This window comes from Copadichromis virginalis, linkage group LG8 (assembly GCF_057382275.1).
Source record: "Copadichromis virginalis isolate Kocher_CV1m ecotype Utaka linkage group LG8, C_Virginalis_male_GT1.1, whole genome shotgun sequence".
NCBI classification, from domain to species: domain Eukaryota; kingdom Metazoa; phylum Chordata; class Actinopteri; order Cichliformes; family Cichlidae; genus Copadichromis; species Copadichromis virginalis.
The window spans coordinates 29,622,864-29,643,517 of NC_140625.1; the positions used below are offsets into that span (position 1 = coordinate 29,622,864).

The following is a 20,654-nucleotide window of genomic DNA, read 5'->3' on the forward strand; positions in this document are numbered from 1 at the left end:
GAGCCTTTCTGCCAGATTTCACTTTGAGAGTTGAAGCAGTCTGTAGTTCGGCCCTGTTACTTCAGCTCCACGGCGCCAACACATTTTCTCCTCAACAAAACCCAATTAAAGGAACAATTACAAGCTGGACGATTTTACAAATCTGCCTTCATTCCTCATTAATTATGAAGTTTGTGGTAAAGGCCTGGATGAGTGATTATCCCCAGCAAACACGCACACACAGTTTTGCTTATCTGGGATTCTGTGCTCGTGGCTCCGGTCACAGCTACAGACATGTGCCAGCTGAGGAAATTTAGTTCAGTCACACACACAAAACCAAACGCACAACCCTTGTTATCTGTTAATTAATAAGCTGGCAGGCTTGGGAGTTTTTCCACATTATGCAGCAACAATGGTGCTCAGTGTTTCCTCCGGCTTCTTCTGGAGCAAAACCGGCAAAACTGGCAAAAGGAGGCTGTTTACTTTATAACGTATCATTGAATTGGTCTAATGAGAAAAATTGGATAATTATCTCTCATCGCCTGCTCATGTATTTTTAATAATTCAGTATCTCCAGAAAACGTTCATATTTGTCTACTACTATTGCAGAAAAGAAAATCCCACTGAGACACTGTCATCTATGGATTAACTGGGAGAACTTTGATATAAATTGCACACTTCATACCGAGTGACTGCAGAATCATCCACAAACTACATTTTTCTTCTGTTTTCATCAGGTAATTCAGTGAAGCCGTGAGGCTTAACACCAGTAATGGAATATGCTAAAGAATCCACAAAAGCAATAACCGCCGTCAGAAGGGCTCCCCCTCCGCTCTGCACAGACCACAGCCGCTCTGAGCGCTGCTGATATGCAGAGACGGCATCAATCCATTTTGCTCAGCCTAGTCTGTCATTTCACTGGAGGCGGAGGGAAGTTCTGCTGAGTTGTTAAAGGGCTGCTGAGTCATGGTTAGGCTGCTAGAAAAAGAAACTGAAAAAGAAACACAAACATGCAGACAAAAAGACTACAGAAGCACAGTCGTGGAGGACAGAGAGCATGAAAGGCAAACAGAAGAGCAACCAAGCTGATGGAAATGGGGATGCAGAGATGGATGATGGGATGTCCTGTTAAGGAGTTTGCACACAAAGTCAAAAATTTGCATTTTTTAAAAAGAATCATCTCTAATGTATGAAAAGCGTTCACGTGTAGTGCATATTTGCATATATACACAATAAGTGACTCCTACAAACAGTTGCAAAACACTGTGACGGACATTTTGGGAGAAATATTTACTCATGATGAAAATAGTCTTGGTGTGCAAAGGCCTTTCCTCCTACTTTTAAGTGGCTTTAATGATTTATATTTAAAGTTAGTCACCGGCTTGGATGTTTAAACATTCAACCCTAAAACAGTGTGATATGAAAATGATTCAAACTACATAAAAAAATCATGGAGGCGAAACCGAATAGATAAAGAAAAGAGCTTTTCATATTGGAGCTCTACCCGGTATTTGCTCAAAGAGAGAAAGGGAGGAAAAGCGAAAAGATGTAGCTCCAGAAGAAATGCGAGGAAGCCCCCAAAAAAGGTCCTCACATGAATAATGGATGCAGCTTTTATATCCTCCTCAGTCACCTCAGATATGTCTGTTTCACACTCCTCTAACCATCTCTCCATCCTTTCTTCCTCCTCTCCTCTGCTGATTCAGGACACGCCTGCTATCTTACATCCCATCAAGGTGAAGGAAAGAAGAAGCCTCCACAATCCCGGACTAACAAAGACTCTGCACACGCCCCGGCATGTGACCTGGTCTACAATTATAACAGTGCTGTCCTGCTTCATACAACAGCTATCAGCTAGTTCTCATCAACACCAGTTATCACTATAGCTGCGTCTATACCAAACAGAACCAGAGCTGATCCAACCGAAACCAGACGACACGCTGCGTGAGAGCAAAGGGAGCTGGGAAATTTTTATCCTGACAACTTGCTGGAAGCGCCATTCAAAACAGGAAGATTTTTCATTAGCACTGTAAATATATTGAGGGCTTATTATGAATAGAAAGCAAATCCACCTCGCCATGTGCGCTCTTGTGAATACCAAATGCCAAACAAATTTGTAAATTTATTACTCGCTCACAGCGGTGCAATAAAAAAGTGACTGGAAAGCCTTTATCTTTCCGGAATGTGAGGAAACAAGGGATTAACCAAATGGGCAAGCTGTGACAATCATGCAGAATTAATTCTTCTCGAACCAGAATGTGTTTCACTGTATGAATTGGAGGTGATAATGTATCAAATAAGCTCTGAAGTGCAGGAAAAGACAGGCTAACGCTCATCTTTAAGATTTACACAACGTTCTGAAGCACTTAAGTGCTAGAAAAACATCTGTGAGTGTGTGTTTGGGTGTGTGTGTCCAATTTCAGGTTGGTCATCAGCTGCTTCTGCCCTACAGCACGATCCCATCCACCATCTGCTTGTGTAACCCCCCTGTACCCCATCAAGGGTGCTACTGCCACTACAAGGACTCACCAACATCCTTAGAGCCTTGACTTTCGCTGGCCATCTCGCCCATCCGCACCAGAGCGTCGAAGTAGCCCTTTGCAGCATATGTGACACCTGGAAACATGGAAGCATTGGGCATCAGATCAAGGGTGCGGAGTTGAAATGATGTCTTCTTCAGCTCTGCAACCATCCCCTACAACCCTCCCCTCCCCCAGAGAGGTAAGGTTGGGAGATCGACAGGCGGAAATGGAGACCAGGCGGGAAAAGAAAAAGCTCTATGGAGGCAACTACAGGAAACAGAAATCTCAAGACTGCCAGGTTAAAAAGCAAAGCACAACCTTTCACCACAAACTACTTTGGAAAAATCTATTTTAAAGGATTAGTTTATCCAAATTACAGGAAAATTAAAAAAACAAACATGTTATTTGTTCATCTTCCCTGTTCTAATCAGTTTTAAAGGATTTCTTTTTTGGTCAGATTCTGTGTCAACAGAGAAAATGTAATATGTTTTTTGTTTTCTTGCAAAGTGAATACCATCCAGCTAACAGGTTTCCTATATTCAGCAGAATCACTCAGTAAATTTCCAAATTTGAAATGTGGGCATTTTGAAACCAACAGACTCTCTTCTTCTTAATTGACTTTTTTATTTCCTATTTACCTCGTTTATTATTACTTTCCTCTTTTATAATTTACCAGGAGAAACATTTTTAATGCTTAAAAAAAGTAATTTTGTTGTAAGTTGCACAAAGGTTCTTTTTCAGGTCATAAAGGGAAAAAAAGGTTTCTCTATTCTGGGCTATATATTGACAATGAGTTTGTTTCTTAGTTTCCTCCCATCATACAGTAATCTTATGTCTAAAATGTGAAAACAATGCAGTTTTCAAGTAGACATCACATTGAAGTAAACCGACAACCCGACAAATCCTGCATTTCACTGATCTAAATTTTAGGTTTATACGTTTTTAATCATCATCATCTGATACATTCTCTGATTGGAGTAGGCAGCACTCAGAAAATAGAGGAAATAGAGTCATGTGACGGAGCACACACAGAGCGTGACGGAGAGAGCAGGAACTGAGGGGAGGGTTTTTGGTATGGAGAGATCACAGAATCATTTTATGTCTGCTACTTTTGTTTATTTGATCTTTTTTCTGGATACAGTTCCAAAATTAAATCATCCATCAGTTACCCTGACCTGTCATCAGTTATAGATCTGCATCACATTAAGTCGAAATATCAACTCCCATTTAAACTGGTCTAGTTTATCAGAGTCTGGTGATATTTAGTCTCTGGCTGCACAACATTGTAGTGATGAAGACTTTGAAGATCTGTCCCTTGGTTATTCACTCAGCCAGGGTCACATGAGTTAGTCTAGGCTCAGTGAGAAAAGCCTCTCGGCTCCAGGAACCATCGTGAGAAGGATCTTATTCCATTCTTTGAAACTGATGATGACTTTGTCTGTTGTGTTGATGTTGAAACTTTTATTTTATTTTATCGTTTATTTGTGGGTTGTGAGTGTGATACAGATGAGTGGAGGAGGAAAACTCAGCCTGAAATCAGTCGTACTGCATAAAGGCACTTTGCATCCATCCCAAAAGGTAATTCTGTATATTTAAAAAATAATAATTATGAAACTATAACAGCCTCTTTGGAGAAGTGGAAATACAATGAGAAGAAATGAAACATGAAAAATATAAAATATGAATATTTGTATTGTTTTTTTGTTTTGTTTTTTTATTCAGTGCCATGTAATACGAATAACGTGAGGGCATTTTAAACATTGTTTACCCTTATGGATCCAAAACCTGTTTGAATCTGCTCAATAATGCTGTAACGAACTACAAATGGAATAAAGAAAGCTAATGGCACTTGTAACTTATATGCAGCTGCTTGAGATTAATCTTAAAACCGATTTCCTCATTGTCTTGATAAAGGTATGAGGCACCAAACTTCAGGGCGATTATCAGTGTGTGAAGTTATGATTTTATGTGACGTGTCGCCCTCGCTTGTCCAAGACAAATTTCTCCCAAGGGAGACAATAAGGACTAATCTAATCTAATCTCATCTAATTTAATCTAGACCAGCAGAGTAATGTTTCTTCTCTAGTTTAATAAACTAGCTGATTGAGTTAAATTTCTTTTGGTGGTTTAAAACTCCAAGTTTGTCCTTCATATACAGGTTATAAATGTTTTAGTCTAATCAAATTAGTTATGAACCTGGACCCTCAGATTTTGGACTAAATTAAACACAGATGCTGTAGAGGTTCTGAAATATAAGCAAAAACACCAAGTAGGTGAACAATATGTTTGCTTTTTTGAATATGTGCCACTTGGTGCACTTGAAATTTACATTATGACAGACAATAAAAATGATTTGCATGGCATAAGCAGAAAAAATAAGTATTCTCGTAATTTGGATGAACTAAAGCTTTAAAATCCTAATGGCACCTCACATCTTTACAGCCCCATACATAATAATATGCTGACAAACCCTTTCACAGCAGTGATGTGTAAGCACTCTACAATTCAAATACTGTCGACCATTATTCTCTGCGGTGTATCGCCACAGAAGCCGGGGACACGAGCCGAGACACGGCGGTGACTCAGGGCTTAGAAATGAGGGCAAGACAGCCTCAGGCAGCGGTGACGGTGAATTAAAGCAGGTCAGGGGTCAGCTACACGGGGAGTGAAAGTCATGATGACAGAGGACACATGCCCAGTCAGGATATACATATGGATGAGCGCTGAGTTTATTACAGGGCCGTCATGTTGATGAGTGTGTTTTGAACTGCTAGAGAAGGTTCATGCAGAATCCCACAGAGAGAGCAGGAAAATGACAAGTATTCATATCCCCGCATGGAAAACAATGAAAATCTATTCACATCTAGAAGTCCGCGGAGACACTGAGCTATGCAAGTTATTGTTCTGTAAATTAAGACAGCGTCTGGCTTCTCAGTCTGCACAAGCACTTAACAATTTCATTTCTCCAGTAAGACGATTTTGTGAGGACTCTTTTATGAAAACAAGGAATAAAAAGCCACAAAAGTCTTTACACAGCAGTGCAACCCTCCTCCGTAAGCTATGACAGTGACAGGCCAAGACCCTTTTCCGGCTTCTCTGAAGCCTGGCTTGAGTTAAGCTTAGGTAGGATATGAGTGGATGTGAAAGCAAGGGGATGGAGGTAAGGCTAAGATGGCTGGGTGAGCAAGGCTAATTTAATCGATGTGCAGAGAAATCTCAGCCGGGAGGAGAGCAGGTCCAGGTGAAGCCGGATTAGCTCCAGGGAATGCTTTGCTTGTCTGTCAGCTGGAAAGTGACAGAGAGGCACAGAAGCAGGAGAAAAAATAAAGAAGAAGAGAAGAAGAAGAAGAAGAAGAAGAAGAAGAAGAAGAAGAAGGCAGAGGACGAGGAAAAGGAGGACCTGCCTGTAAAGAGGATTAGAACAGTGATATAAAGCCAATACAGAGCAGAGCAGATGAAACATAAACAAGGTTTAAATCAGCTGAGGTTGGTGACACGTGACTCATGTTAATGTCATCAATTTCAAAATCAAGCTTTCCACAACCTCAATCAAGCCTCCTCTCACATTCCTCCACAGAAAGCAGACAAATCTGATTCAGCTCAAAACCCGAACGTCTCGTTTATAAATGGGCTAAATTTGGAAAAAGACAGCTCCTGATTACAGCTTCAAATATTCTCCTGTTTTATGGTAACTGAACCAAACAAGCAGATTAAAGATAAACTAAAGTTACTAGTTTTTAATTAACTGCTTTTGAAGAAAAGGTTGGCCATTACTAAATCACAGAGCCATCAGTAGACACATCTTTGTACTCTTGTAAGCTTAAAGGTTCCACTGAGACCAACGATTTTTCAGTGATGTCACCAAACAAGACAGAAATCTCAGTCTCAGCTGAACAGCCCAGTTTTGACATCTTCCTTTTATTTGATTTCACATGTGTTCTCCTCTTTCTCCACAAGCACAGCATGTTCCAGCCGCACAGCTCCCACGTTTCTGCTGCAGCCCTGCACCACGCTGCAATTAAGATTTTAATAAAGAGAGAGTCTGGCTGAGCGCTACATCCCAAACCACACTGTGCTCATCGAGCCCAGAAAGCAGGCTCCTTCCTGCATCATTCTGGTCCTCTCAGTCCGCTGAGATGTCAAGCTGCCGCCCCACTTCTAGTACGAGGAGGGGCTGCACTGGTATTTTTCCTATGACAATAGATGCTTGCTGGGTGCCCAGCCCCACTCTAAACTCTGCCTCTGTGCCGCTGCTTGGCATTGATGAAGTGTAATCCCCACTCAGAGAGTCGCAGGGCTATTTTTAGCCTTATCTATCAGACTAGAGTGAGGCCTTCTTTATTGTTCTTGCAGGCTGCCGAGTCTTCCCTGCATTTCCTCTCCGAGCACACAAAGGAGAGCCCGGTTCGAAACCGCACGCAGCATACCAAGCAAGTCTGCACCATCACTGAATATATGATACGACCCCGATAACCTCCTCTTCCTCCTCCTCATCCTCCTCCCTCCACAGAGTGACATCTAAGAGCAGAGCTGGAAGGTTTTCTTATCAATAAATGAGCTCAACATGGTTGGAGGCGTGTGTTATCTAAATACATATACTGTACAAGGCATCAGTACAAGCATTATCGGCCTGACCCAGAGGCATGAAATCACGTTATCCATGCTGACTGCGTAGCTTTAGTTAATCAGAGTTTGTGAAGTTAAAGAATAAGCCACTGGACATTCTCCAGGATTCCAATAACTGCTGAGAATTTTGGAATTTCTGTTTTTGTGAACATTTGTCTCGCAGTCTTTTCCTTCTACCTTCTCCTTTTTTCAAAACATTTTTTTATCCTGTCTTGTCCTGAATACCGGCTCTGCTCGTTCTCATTTCTTGGGCCTCATGGGGTAGGGGTACCGTTATTCTCACGACTCTCCCTGTTCCACTTTGCATTGGCTAATGCTCCACTTAGCTCCCTCTGGATATTTCCTGTGTTTTGTCTTTGACCTTGACTGAGTGTATACCTCAGTTTCCCACACCTCCCTACTCTTTGCCCCCCACGCACACACAATCACACCAATTCAAACCTCAAAAAGCAATGACAAAGGATAAAAAGGTAGAGACAGACGTTAATGAGAACGATGAGAGGAACTGCTGGTGGACAGAAAGGAGGAAGACATCACAGCGGAACAATCACAGGACATCACAGCACAATACCGAACGTGTGAATAAGATCTAGGCACAAACTAGTGTGTGTAGTTTAAAAGCTTCTGATGGGGATTGTAAGCTTGGCATCAACAATGCTCTTAACGTGAATATCTGAGCCATCGTCACCCTAAAGCTAACCAGTCTCCAGGTAAATCAAGACGATACAGAAGCAGCGCCAAGTGTCGGGTGAGCTGGCCCTCTGCCTGGACGACTGGAGGAACGAGAGAACGACGAAGACAGACGGTAAACAAGAAATGGTTGGTGTACTCACTGGTGAGCGCCTTCTCATAGCTTTTTGCCATGGCTATGAAGTTCCGTAAGCACGGGTTAAACTGCTCCATGATGGACTGGAAAAGGAGAGAGAAAAAAGAGAAGGTATGCTTGGTTAGAAGCAGGAAAGATACGATACAAACACCGACATGAGCTACAGTGACAGAGCTCTGCTCTTTACTGGGGCATGAGCACACACACACACACACACACACACACACACATAGACAGAGTAAACTAAGCCAACCACGAGGAAAAGGAGAGCAGAGGATTCATTTCAAGACTCCGAGCCTGACGATGAGGATGGTTGGATGAAATAGAGGGAAAGAGTCACTGAGGGAGGGCTTATATTTGTATGTTTGTGTGGTGCTTTGTCCCCTCAGCTCCCCTGCTGTATGAATTAAAAATAAAATCTGGTTTTGGCCGCTGAATCCTTCAGCTCAGCAGCAGACCTGGACCCAGTGCCATTTCCCTCTGTCTCCCTAACACTTGAACTCTGGCACACTGCTCCTGCTAATTGCTTTTGTGGCCAAAAATAACACAAAATTTGCCTTTTCACCGGCGGTCATCGAGTCTCAGAGGTCAGTACCAGAAATTCAGACAAATGAAATCAAGACGATCATCGTTGGACCCAAAAAGCCCCACTCATACATAGCGGAAGTGAACTTAAACAAGCTTATACCATCTACAGCTTGCAGGACATCAATAATACTTTTTCAAATAAAATATTTATTAAAACTACAAAGAAAGTTTGCTAAAATAAAATAAATACAAACAAATGATTCCTTATGGTGTCTTATACACCCAGCAACATTTTTTTCCACTTAAATATTTACTCACTAACTTTCAGTTTAACCTGTTAAAATCTACGGTGTCAACTCTCCTAGGGTTCGGGTTGGGTTTTATTTAGCCACATACCAAATAGGAAAACTTTCACAAGCTAGAAGATGTTAACTCCTAAATGAAGTCTCACACATAAACAATGTTTCCAAGCAAACAAATGAAAACAGTAGTGGCCGTTAACCTAACCCAAACCCTAGAGGGTCAGTGTTGGATATTAAGAGGTTAATGTCCAGTACTTTAGCTGCTCTTTGTGTTCCGCGTTAATCATCCTGATCACATACGGAACGGCGGGTTTACCAAAGCTTCTTTAGCTGGAAGAAGGTGCCTGCTGCTGGAAATGAGATTGATGAGAGCGGTGATAGTGAACCAGAACAGTAAAATTGCTTAACGCTTCGCAGCTCTGAGGCGCTGCGGGGCAAGGTGATAACTCTCACATTACAAATCGCTTTTTCCATCATTAATACCAAATACAGAGAACACTAACACCGAAACTAAGCACCCCAATCTTTGCTTATATGTTCTTGTACAGCACAGCACTTCATTTTTTATTCAGTGAAGCATTAAACAGAATAGGCAATTCCGAAAAGTCAGATTCTGTAGATATCTGCTAAACGGAGTGGGGGAGATTAAGTCAAACATCAAGAACAGCAAAGTGGGTGAAGACAGATCACGTGTTTAGATGAATTTGCTGATTATTGCCTGTGAAACATTCAGCAACATAACACGCTGCTCTGGGAGATTGGCAGCAGAGAGAAAACGTCACAGCTGGAGCTGCAATAATAGAGAAGACTGGCAAAATACTGCAACAAGCTGGTAATACGATGAGTAAAAATGAGCAACGCTGTGACTTAAAGCACAGGGAAAAACTGCCAATATCAAGTTCAGACTACTCCCCAACAGATATACACATAAAACAGTGCACGAATCCAAATCTCCTTCCTTCATGACAGATGGCCAAGCATTGGTCAGCAGCGCACAAGCAGTGGAGTGCATCCACAACGAGAACAAACAAACAGAGGCCCGAGGCCTTGTTAGGAAGTGAAGAAAAAGTCAAGAACAAATGCGTAATGAGTTTTACTGTCTGTCTCTGCAGTGACTCAGCCTCCCCCTCAATCCAAGTTGCCCTTTCACTCTCGCTGCATCTCCGGCCAAACCCAGCAATTTAAAAAGCAGAAATCTTCTCTCTGCAACTTTCTTTTCAAACTTGCCAGAGAGGCAGCACGGATGGAAGCAGAGGGAAGGTAAAGGGAGTGAGGGATGAGCAGCATCTAACAAACAGCCTTAATCTAAGCCATCATGACTATGATCCAAATCCTAGAAAGTGCAAAAAGGCGCTTAAATCAGTTATGGCACACTGACTAATGAGGTGAATAGAACATCACTCATGTCTTAACAATCAAAGCCTGTTGGAAGTTAAGTAAACAGTTTCTAAAGTCAGCGTGTTCAATGGAAATGGTGATAGAGAATGTATGTATTGTATGTATGTATGTATGTATTGGAATTTCAGGAGCAGGACCACGCCTCCCAACACGCTCCTTCCGGTTCTCATCTATATAGGTTCCCCCAGCTCTGCAAGCTGTTCATTCTCGTTTACGTGCCCCTCCCTCCCTCCTTGTTCTCAATCCTTTAACTTTTTCATTTCTATTCAGTACACGGGGATCTGCCAGGCCCGGGAGCCGTCGCCAGTCCCCTTCGAGGCCTTCCCCAAACCGCAGCTCAATTCATGTCAAAGCATCACTTTTACCTAGTAAAACGCTGTCAAACCTAAAATGAGGACGTGGGCCCAGCTAGTGAAATACAAAAGGCCCACGCTAATTTTGGTATTTTCAGATAGTAGAAACATTTTTGTAGTTCTCTAGTCGTTCAAGGACGCGTCCCAGACTTTCCATGTGAGCACTGCAGGAACTACAAACTGCAAAAACTTCCTGGAGTATACATAGGTCCCCTTAGACCATTAAAGTGGGCTCTTATTTCCATGTAAGTACCCCAAAACTAGTAAGACACAAGGCCAAAGTTTGCAGGGTTTCTAGTGTGCTTGAAGTATCTGAAAAGGTCCTCTGCAAACATCAATTTGCCAGATACCACAGGGCACCTTGGTCTTGTAGAGTGCAAGGACCAACAGATTCTGAGAACAGCGTATTTAATCAGTGAATTTAGAAGCAAATCACTGTTTGATATTGGCTTACGACTTCAGTTGAGGCAGTAAGGATGCTTGTGTTCTTTTCAAAGTGCCTGAAGGAAGAAGCACAAAGGGACAGAGCAGACAGAATAATGAGTATTCTGCAAAGAAAGAGTAGGGTACGTTTAAATTTGATGGATGCCTTTTTTTCCAAGTCAGCCTGCTACACGGGACGCCTGCTCATGCCCACCGGCTGACGCAGAATAGTCACCTTGGTTCACAAACCTCTCCATGATTTCAAAGAAATGGAAGCGGGAAGTAGGACAGGACGACACAGGGGTGCAAGGAAAATAGGCTGACTGCCCGGTGAGTGAGATGAGCTTCAAGGTGCACAAATGAGATGAGGTTGGTTTAGTTTGGCACCAAGGAAGAGTTAGAGGAGTGGGACATGCAGGGAAATGGACTGAAACTAAATGCATAAAAGTATTTTCGGCTTTGCAAGGTTCTGGGTCCAAAACTGGTTTTGCATGTGATCAGAAGCACCCTGCTGTGGATACTGACATTGCTGCATTGCTACAATATGATGTCATAAATGCTTTGTGTGTGTGCACACACACATAAAGAAAAAAGGCCATTGGTGGTGTTTCTTTGTGGCTTTCCTGGCAAAAACAAACCTAATTATATCCAGATCCCCTCTCTCCCATCTCTGGGTGCATTTTCTGTTATGCAAGGCGTCGGCTGCTGAACAAACCCAGTACGGAGGAACACTCCTAGCAGCAGTAATCATCACCATGGCTGTACCACCAGTTGGCAGGAAGAAAGGAACGATCAACAAAAGAATATAAATAGATGATGGGAAGCGGCCTGGATCTCATGTCTAAATAAACAGAGCGAGGAACGGGGAACGACTGTGTGAAGAAGTGTGTGTCTGTGTATGCGTTTGCGTGAGTGTCACTGTGTGAGCTGCGTTATGTAATCACTGTCAGACAGGTCCAGCTTCATGTGTTGCATTCCTGATTCTTGATGTGATGCTTCCTATTAAAATACCTTAACTATTTCATATGCGCTACTTACTGACACATTCAGCTGCACACTAGAAACAGTCATTGTGACCACTGTGTTCACTGTAAGCACGGAGAAATTATAAAACAGAAACATTGCAAAGGAAAAGCTCTTTGCTTTGATGGGTCAAATTATTTTATATATTTTCTTTCCTCAGTTTCTCTCTCGTCTGAAGCGAGCAGTTTAAGAGCTAAAAAACTGTCCGAAACCAAGCAGTTTTTATATATGTGGCACTAAACTCTAACTCAGGTCTGATTCTCAGCAGTGTGATATCAGTCAAGTCTGAATTCATGCAAGATTTCTGTCACCCACCTGACCTAAGTGCCTTTCTGCCAGAGTGAGCGCCTGAGTGATTTCGACAGATGTAGTGTAGTTACAAGTGGCCCTTCACATGCTGAAATTCAGCATCCTGATCCAACCACCTCGGCTTCAACTGCACACCCACCAAAAACCTCTATACACAACAGAATACACTCAAATAGATATGCCAGAAATCCTGACTTTAAGTAATCTGATTACACCTAAATGTTTTATGTAATGTTGTTACTTAACCACAGTGTAGAAAATTAACTCGATGGAATCTGGTCACATTAAATTTACTTGATTTAATGGTTTAATTATATGAAGTAAGTAAGTAAAATTTTATTTTGCCTTTCTAGATAAAAAGATCTCAAAGTGCTTCACAAAAAAAACAAAAACAGACAGAAGGTAACAAAATGCAATTCGAAAAAGATGTTTTTAGTTGTTTTTTTAAAAGAGAATAGAATAGAATAGAATAGAATTCAACTTTATTGTCATTGCACATGCACGAAATGCAGTTTGCATCCATCCAGAAGTGCTTTAGTGATATAGATATATTACAATAAATATAGATATGTAAATATATTACAGAAATGGGTCTATTATGGTATGTTATAATGTACATGGTATGAAGTATGTTGTGAATATTCTATAACTATAAGTATGTACAGGCTGTAGTGAGTACAAGCTATGTACAGGCTATGAACAGGATATAAATATGAAAAACTATACAGAATATGAAATAAATAACTTTACAGAATCTGAGATATACAGCTATACAGAACTATGCAAGTTGTAAACAGTTGTAGGGTTAAAAATTATCGTATGTACAGAATGATTATTACAGAGCTATACAGTAGTGCAGAGACTACTGAGTCCACAGATCTTAAGCTCAGTTGGAGAGAGTTCCAATAACTAAACCTTCAGTTTTATATATTTTAGTTGCATTTTACTCCAAGAATCTTTTTTTGTGCGTATTGCATTGGGTGCATTTTTCATTTTAATGAAAGTTGCTGACTGCAGTCTTGAAGTCAAACATCTGTGCAGAGGAACAGCAGCATACTTCACTGAATACCAATTCACCACCAATTTTAAGTTCTTGACATTTTCCAAGTTCAGTTGGGTCCATGCTGGAGTTCTGCAACTTTGCCCTTCACACACACAAACAAACCGGGTAACAACTGTGAATAATGTAAAGACTCTCAGCTGGCACCAAACAGTCAATCATTATCAATGCAATAAACATGCCATAATTCACGGGTTCTCCCCTGGTCACGACATGCTCATGCGGTTTAGGGGATAATCTAATAGGATCATTAATTTGCCCGGTCCTTGCTTAATCCACACTCAATCAGTCGAGATTGTTCCTTCAGCAACAGGGGCTGAGGCTGATTAGCATTCCACTGAATGAAAGACCATATTTAACTGACTGCATGGGAAATGAGAAGGATTACAGAGCAAACGTTGCTTTGTCTCACTTTGCCCGTTTGCTCCAGTCACGTGTTCTAATTGACTCACTAATCACTCTTACCAATTAAGCATCAAACCTCCACAACAATACAGGGATTGTCTTATCACGTTGCAGCTTTGGGGGAACACGAGTGAATGTTATCTGGAGGGAAATTATAAGCATATCTTCAAGAAAAAGTTGAAAAATTGTCATCAAGACACAAGTGATGACAAAGATACTCTGATTTCTGCTCTTTTTAGATCACGAGTTTTTAATCAATCATTAATGGACTTTGAGTGTCACTGAGGCCGCAGTTTTTTTAATGTGACAAGCGCAGACTAAATGCCAAAGAGGAGATAATCTACCGTGAAGCACATCGCTGATCCCAGAGTGAAGATAGAAACGATAAGCAAATAATTAGCTGACTAAAGAGCAAAATGGAATTAACCTTTGGGAGGGCAAAGTCTGGCCAAGAGATAGTAACTGTAGCAACATGAGGCATATTTAAGAAAGAAACAAATGTTCATATAATTATTTAGTAAAAAGGAGAGAAAATTAAGCTTTGCCGAGTGCACAGCAACCATCTACGAGAAATAAGATGCATTAATAGATCAAATGAATTATCAATCCAATAGACAGACAGAGTACTGGAAGCATGTGAGCATCCTCATGCAGTCTCACACAGACTACGCACATGACTTTAGAGCAGTACGATCCATCTCCCTGACATGTTATCGGTCTGTTCGGTGAAATATTTATCTTCCTCCACATCTCACCAGCACTTGGCCAGACAGATGTTCATCCTGGAAGCATCCGAGCGTGGCAGAATGACTGTTTGTGTGCGTGCGCAAAAGCACAACTCTGGAACAACCTTCTGTTTGCAGCACTTTAATGGTCCTGTGTGTGTGTGTGTGTGTGTGTGTGTGTGTGTGTGTGTGTGTGTGTGTGTGTGTGTGTGTGTGTGTGTGTGTGTGTGTGTTCACAGAGCACTGTGCTGGCAGGAAGGACTGGCTGTTTGCAATTTCTGCAAGGGAAATGAGGATTTGGGCCTGTGAGTGTTTTTGTTAAGGTTTTTTTTTCCGTGTGTGTGTGTGTGTGTGTGTGTGTATTGTTTGCAGTTTGTGAACACCTGACAATTAATCCATTTATCTCATCCTCTGAGGTTTGACAGAGAGCCGCACCAGGCATTCATAACTAAACAAAGTGTGGGTCTATCTGCTAACTAAGGATCGCATTTTCTGTCCTGACAGCTTTATGATTAAGCTCCGGTTGTGGTTAGGACAGTAAAAATAATTGGCAACCACCGGAAAAACATGTTGGCTTAAAGAAACCAAGATCAAATGTTGGTATGAGTTGGGATGAAAACTGCAAAACAGCCAATGTGGTTATTGGAGACTCGGTTTAGTTTTTCTCCACCACAAAAATGAGCTCACGAGAGGCCAAGCATATTTACCTGACATTACCTCAAGAGCTGAAGAGCAAACGTAATTTAAAATAAAAGGAAAACAGTACAGAATCAGGAGTCTTCCACTTTGAGCTTGCTGAAATGATCAGCTGTTTCAGGTGATAAACGATGAGTCTGAAACCAAAGTCAGCTGATTTCACTGCATCTTTGGCTCCAGCTTCCCTGCCAACCTGAACTGGAGGAGCAGCTAAGAAGATTTCTCAAATCCTGCATTATCATTTTATTTTGTTTTTGTGTAGTTGGAAACAAAACGTGTGTAGTAAACACCACCTTGGCCACAGGTACACTGAGATTTTTGGCGTACCTTGTTTTCAATTTAACATCTTGTTTGAAAGGTGTGATTTGCAGCTTCATCCTGTTAAGAGACACTGGCCCTGTTAATTAAAAGGAAAGAAAATATAACAAATGTTGAACTGATAATGAAAAGAGCTGCCTTTGTAAGCTGGAAAGGTTCTTCAAAGTTCTCCTTCGCAGTTTTAAACAAGAATCTATCCAAAAATCCCACAACCTAAATCCACTGATATTTTACTTACTGCTGCCATGGCCATAACAGATTGCTAGTATGATGAGAAGGAGATTGAATAGGTAGCAGCTAGCCCTCAAAGCCAAGGTTAATAGATCCATCAGAGCAACATCGCAGGGCACGGACACCACGTCCCATGACAGATGAGTGATTTGGAATAGAGGCAGAGGTTATACAAGCTATTAATAACAGAACAAGGGGCAGCGTGAAGGAAAACTGGTGTTACACTGCAGCGTTCGTGACAAGTTAAAGTGTACTCAAACACACTGAAGAATTATATACACAAACACTTAGAGCCCACACATGCATAAACCTTTGTGAGTCCTTATCCCAAGTTAATTTTGGTGGTAACAACCCAAAGCTCTGTCCGTGGTAAATGCTTTAAAATCTATTTAATTTGTTAAGATTTTGTTTCTTTTGATCACTCAAGGAAGGAAGGCAACAAAGCAGGAAAGAAACAAGAGAAGAACAGAACAAGGTCAAAATAAATAAAGGAGAAAAGAATCTACGAAGAGAAGCAGAGAAACAGAAACCTAAAAAAGAACATCTAGGTAGTGAACCTACTTCAAAAGACCTACTATCTGATACATGCCTCCCACCCAGGTATGGATGGGGGAAACACTTGAGAGAACAAAGGAAAGAAAACAAGCAGCGTTAAGAACATTGTGACCTAGCTGCCTTCATCAGCGATGGTGTAGAGAAGCCAGTCTATATGTGTGTGTTAGCATGTGTCATTTGGTGGCAGGAGACGAGAACGTGGGGTGAGTCAGAGCCTACATAAACAGCAGCAGGTTCATATCATGTCGTGGCGTAAATTACTGTAAAGCCAAGACAGCCATGTGGCACCATTAGAACCTGCTGCGGCGCTGGCTGCCAAACAGATTAACCAGCGAGAGGAGATCTGGCAACCCCAACGAGGACGGAGAGGCAGGGACGCACCAGGTGGAGACCGAAACAGACAGTCTACAAAAAAAATGCAAAAATAAATGAGTGAAAGCCACCAGCCTCAAGTTATTTACTGTTAGTATTTAATGAAAATAGATGTTCTTTCTTCTGGTTGGCTGATCAGGAACTCCCAAAACTTCATCGTTCTTTAAAAAAAAGAAAAATGTTTGCAAGATGGGCCAGCAGACTGGACTGGCACCTCCTTCCTTTGAAGAAGAAAGAAAAAGAGGTCCATATCTGATGCGCAGCTTGTGAGTTATTGGGGGGGGGGGACTTTCCTCGATGTATTTGTAATATTTTAAAACACCATTATGTTTTTTTTATTGCTTATTTTAATGACCTTGACTTTTTCCACCCATTCTACCTTACAAAGAAAATAGCACTAACATCATATTTTGACCACAACTAAAGCAGAGATGGAACAGTACGCAGGTTGGTTTAATAAAAATATATAAATATTTACTATAAATACAGGCCATTTACCATAAAAATATTATCTTAAAGAAAACTTTTGTTTCTCTGTCACGTGACAAAAGTTTCAACTGTGTTTCTGAATGAGAAAGCTCCTGGATAACAACCACAAAAACACCAAACTGTCAACAGTTGATAAGGAAAGTTTCCACTTTGTTCTCCCGTCTGGGTGGGATACAAAATGTAACCAGATTAAACACACACAGGAAAGGTCATCTGCTCTATGTGGTTGCCACGGAAATGGGGAGGGCTCATGCGGCGCTGGTGTGTATTTGACTACAGTCACATGTCAAGGTGACCTCCTGTCATCAAGTTTTACTGTGCGTGTGTGCGCATGAGCGTGACTTATCTTCATATACTGCTGTTTCTCGTGGCATCAGCTGGTGTAGAAACATTCCCAGACATGGTACAGACGGGGGTTTGTTGTCACCACATGACATTTTTAGCATAGGTACCATGGTCATTGTGTTTGTTCACATATTAGGTCTCCGTTTGTGTGCTGGTAATGACTCAGACATTTCTTTGGTAGAAGCTGCTTTCTACCAATCTGGCTGTTCTGTTTTTTGTGTGCTTTCTCACAAAGTCCCACCGATAACGACAGAGAGGTCTTTATTCTCACGGAGGAAACGTTCCAATCGGCAGGAATCGGATTAAAATGGATGCTGGCATCACCTCAGGTGCTTTAGTGTCTCTTGTGAACATTTGAACAAATCGCCAAGCGCTCTTTAATGAGGAGACAACAATTTCAAGGCCACTTGCTCCTAATGTGAAAGTTCAAACTGAAGTAGTAAAAATGATGAGAACTTGGGTCCAATTCAGCTGCGTGTTTCACCTGGACGCTTATTACCTGTACCAAGGATGTTCAGCTTGTCTGTTTCCCTGTTTGTCTGAAGGATTACTCAGACAGGTATAAATGGATTTGCATGATAATATTACCAGAAGCCGGGCTTTGCCCAACACAGCAGGGACTGTTTTAGTGTCAAAATCAGATCTGCATTTGTCTAGGAATTTTTACTATGAAGACACGAGAATTGATCGGACAATTCACATTACATCTTCACAAACACATCAATTTAAATAAGAAAAACAGCCCTCATCTCTTTCTGGATCCAGTGACTCAGTTCATGCATGGTGTGGAGGGAATGCTCAGCCTTGGCGGAGGTTATTGAATGCTGCTCGTACAGATGCCTGCAGGCAGCCCTTAAGCAGATTGTGGAGACAGAGAAACCAACAAATATCACCCCCAAAGGGTAAAACTAACAAAGAACAGTACGGTTAGAGAATACACCTTACTGCATTCACTGTATTTTGTCATTTTCAAGGGTTGGATGGAGAAGTGCGGCCATGGTTTCAGTCTTGTTTGTTTGTTTGTCCGTGTGTAAGCCCACAAGACATTCAGAAGGAAAAATTAGTAATACATTTTAATTAAATCTGGTGGAGTGTTGGAACACAGGCCAAAACACAAGTGATGAGTTTTTAGTTTCAGATCCAGGAACCACTGAAGTATTTTTTTCAAATTATGAATTAGATCATATTCTTATATTTCTGTTTTTCCCGCCTCCAGATACAAAGATGGATTCTGGTATGTTATTAATCGTTTAGTTAGCAGTAATTAGCAGGTGTCTGTTCAGCTGTATATGTACGTTGCATCCAAGTTTTCTGACCTTAGCGGATAAGTTAGCTCTCCAACCTCTCATCCAGCGGTTCTCCCAGCAGTCTGGCCGGCCGAGCACAAAGGAAATTTTACCACCTTCTTAAACAAAATCTAGGAATCTGTTAAATTTCCTTTCCACTGATATGTAGAAAAAGGCTACCTGTGATTTTGAGCTCTCTCGTGAGTATAGCTTACATTAGTGTTATGGCTTCACACTGAGAAGCCTTCTCACTGAAGACCGTGCTGCTGATCATCCATCACATATCAACAAACACATATACAGAGGGGTTTTTAGAGCTCCCAGTCACCAAAGCTTTAAAGCATGTGACGCACCGCACAAAAGAAGCAGTGCATAACATTGCTGCTAATGTGAAGAAAGCAATTAGCAGTCCCGTACTGCATTATATACAGTATGTGGGAGTGATGAGCTGAGATATATGCACCGTTATGTACCGTTAGTGCTTTGCTGCTGTCCCTTATTATTTGTTTCCAGAAAATGGATGTTATTTGCCTCTGCTCAGCCAGTGTGACAATCACGGCGCTAAAGACGCCCTTCTTCAACGCCCTCAGGAGACGGGAATACAGCGCCGATATGCCATGTGTGTGCACGCATGTGCACGTGCATGTGAATGTGTGTGAAGTCAGCCAATTTCCCTTTCAGATGAGCTCTTATCTGTGTGCAGGCAAGCAGCAGGAGAGTCAGCGCCCCCTATTCCACAGATGCAGCTTTGGAAGGAGTGAGGGAGGGGTGAACTTCCGGCAGCCATATATGGAAGTGCTGGAATCTCCCCCCTTCCGTGACAGGGCAACCCATTTTTTTATTCACCTCACGTTCAGCTCATACCACAGGAAAGCTGACGGGGTGGTAGGAGAGGCGAGAACGAGGACGTGAGGGAGGAAGGGGGGGTAATGGAAAGAGAGGGAGTCTCCACGGCTGCCGTGTTGAAGGAAGAAGATCATCATCGTCATCGCCTCACAGTGACGCATCTGATTCAGCCGGTGCACCAGTTGTTCTCAGATTTACACGTGAACGAATGCATGTTCACGCGATCACATATGTTCCCACAAAGTATTCATGAACACCGTAAACGAGGTCAGGTTTTAAATCTGAAAATGACGGGAGAAGATTCATCTTGGCACCGCTTCCTCCGCAAGGGTACAACATATGAAAGCGTATCAGCATATGTGTGATGCCAAGATGTGCCGTTTATCTCAAAGGAGGCTCTGTGTGTGTGTGTTAGTAACGAAAGGATCAGATAATGACACATTTCTGCTTTTTAAACCCCTCTAAGCACATCTTCATCCCCTCTATTCTTCTCTCAACCTCAAATTTCACTTTAAAAGCCACTCCAGAGCAACATCTCCAATTGAACAAGCACACATACATACATACAGCAATCTTCCATAAACACCTGCTTTTTCTTCACCCCTCAGGCCTTTCCCCTTTAATTACAGTCTAATTAGTGTAAGAAAAGAAAAGAGCAGAACAGGGGATCCACAACCTTGTCTCCTCACACTCTTTCTATTGAGATCCAATCCCTGCAACTTTCCTTTCATCCTCTGCCAAGCCCCTGCTCCCTGGCAGCCTCCATCTCTCCTTATCTATCTCCCTCCAGCTCAAGTTAGATAACTTACCGATGTGCTAAAGGCTGCTGACATGCTGCAAACACACAGCAGACGCCGGCAGTTATGTTGTATGACAGCTATGGAAGCTGTGTCGTAACAGAGCAGTTGGTGAAATCTAAATAATACAGAGTGCAACTCCATGCACTGTGCACCTGCACTGAGCTGACGCCTTCTGGATGTTGATTTAGGGTCCAGTTTGTGTAGTCTATGTAAAGAAATGTAAAACAGCACAAAGGA

The 20,654-nt window shown here is 41.9% G+C and overlaps 1 protein-coding gene across 9 annotated transcripts in view; it reads right to left on the minus strand.

The window, feature by feature from the left end:
* The window catches only part of baiap2b (BAR/IMD domain containing adaptor protein 2b), a 71,680-nt gene that overhangs the window by 41,843 nt on the left and 9,183 nt on the right, over positions 1–20,654 (minus strand). For 7 of the 9 annotated variants that reach the window (XM_085467030.1, XM_085467029.1, XM_085467028.1 and 4 more), the window contains exons 2-3: positions 7,961–8,036; positions 2,509–2,595 (exon numbers count right to left, since the gene is read on the minus strand). In XM_085467030.1, coding sequence (XP_085323156.1) covers positions 2,509–2,595; positions 7,961–8,036 — 163 coding nt within the window. Of the gene's footprint in view, positions 1–2,508; positions 2,596–7,960; positions 8,037–8,206; positions 8,269–20,654 lie in introns of those variants that run through there. The other 2 variants (XM_085467031.1, XM_085467032.1) reach the window with 2 other exon arrangements.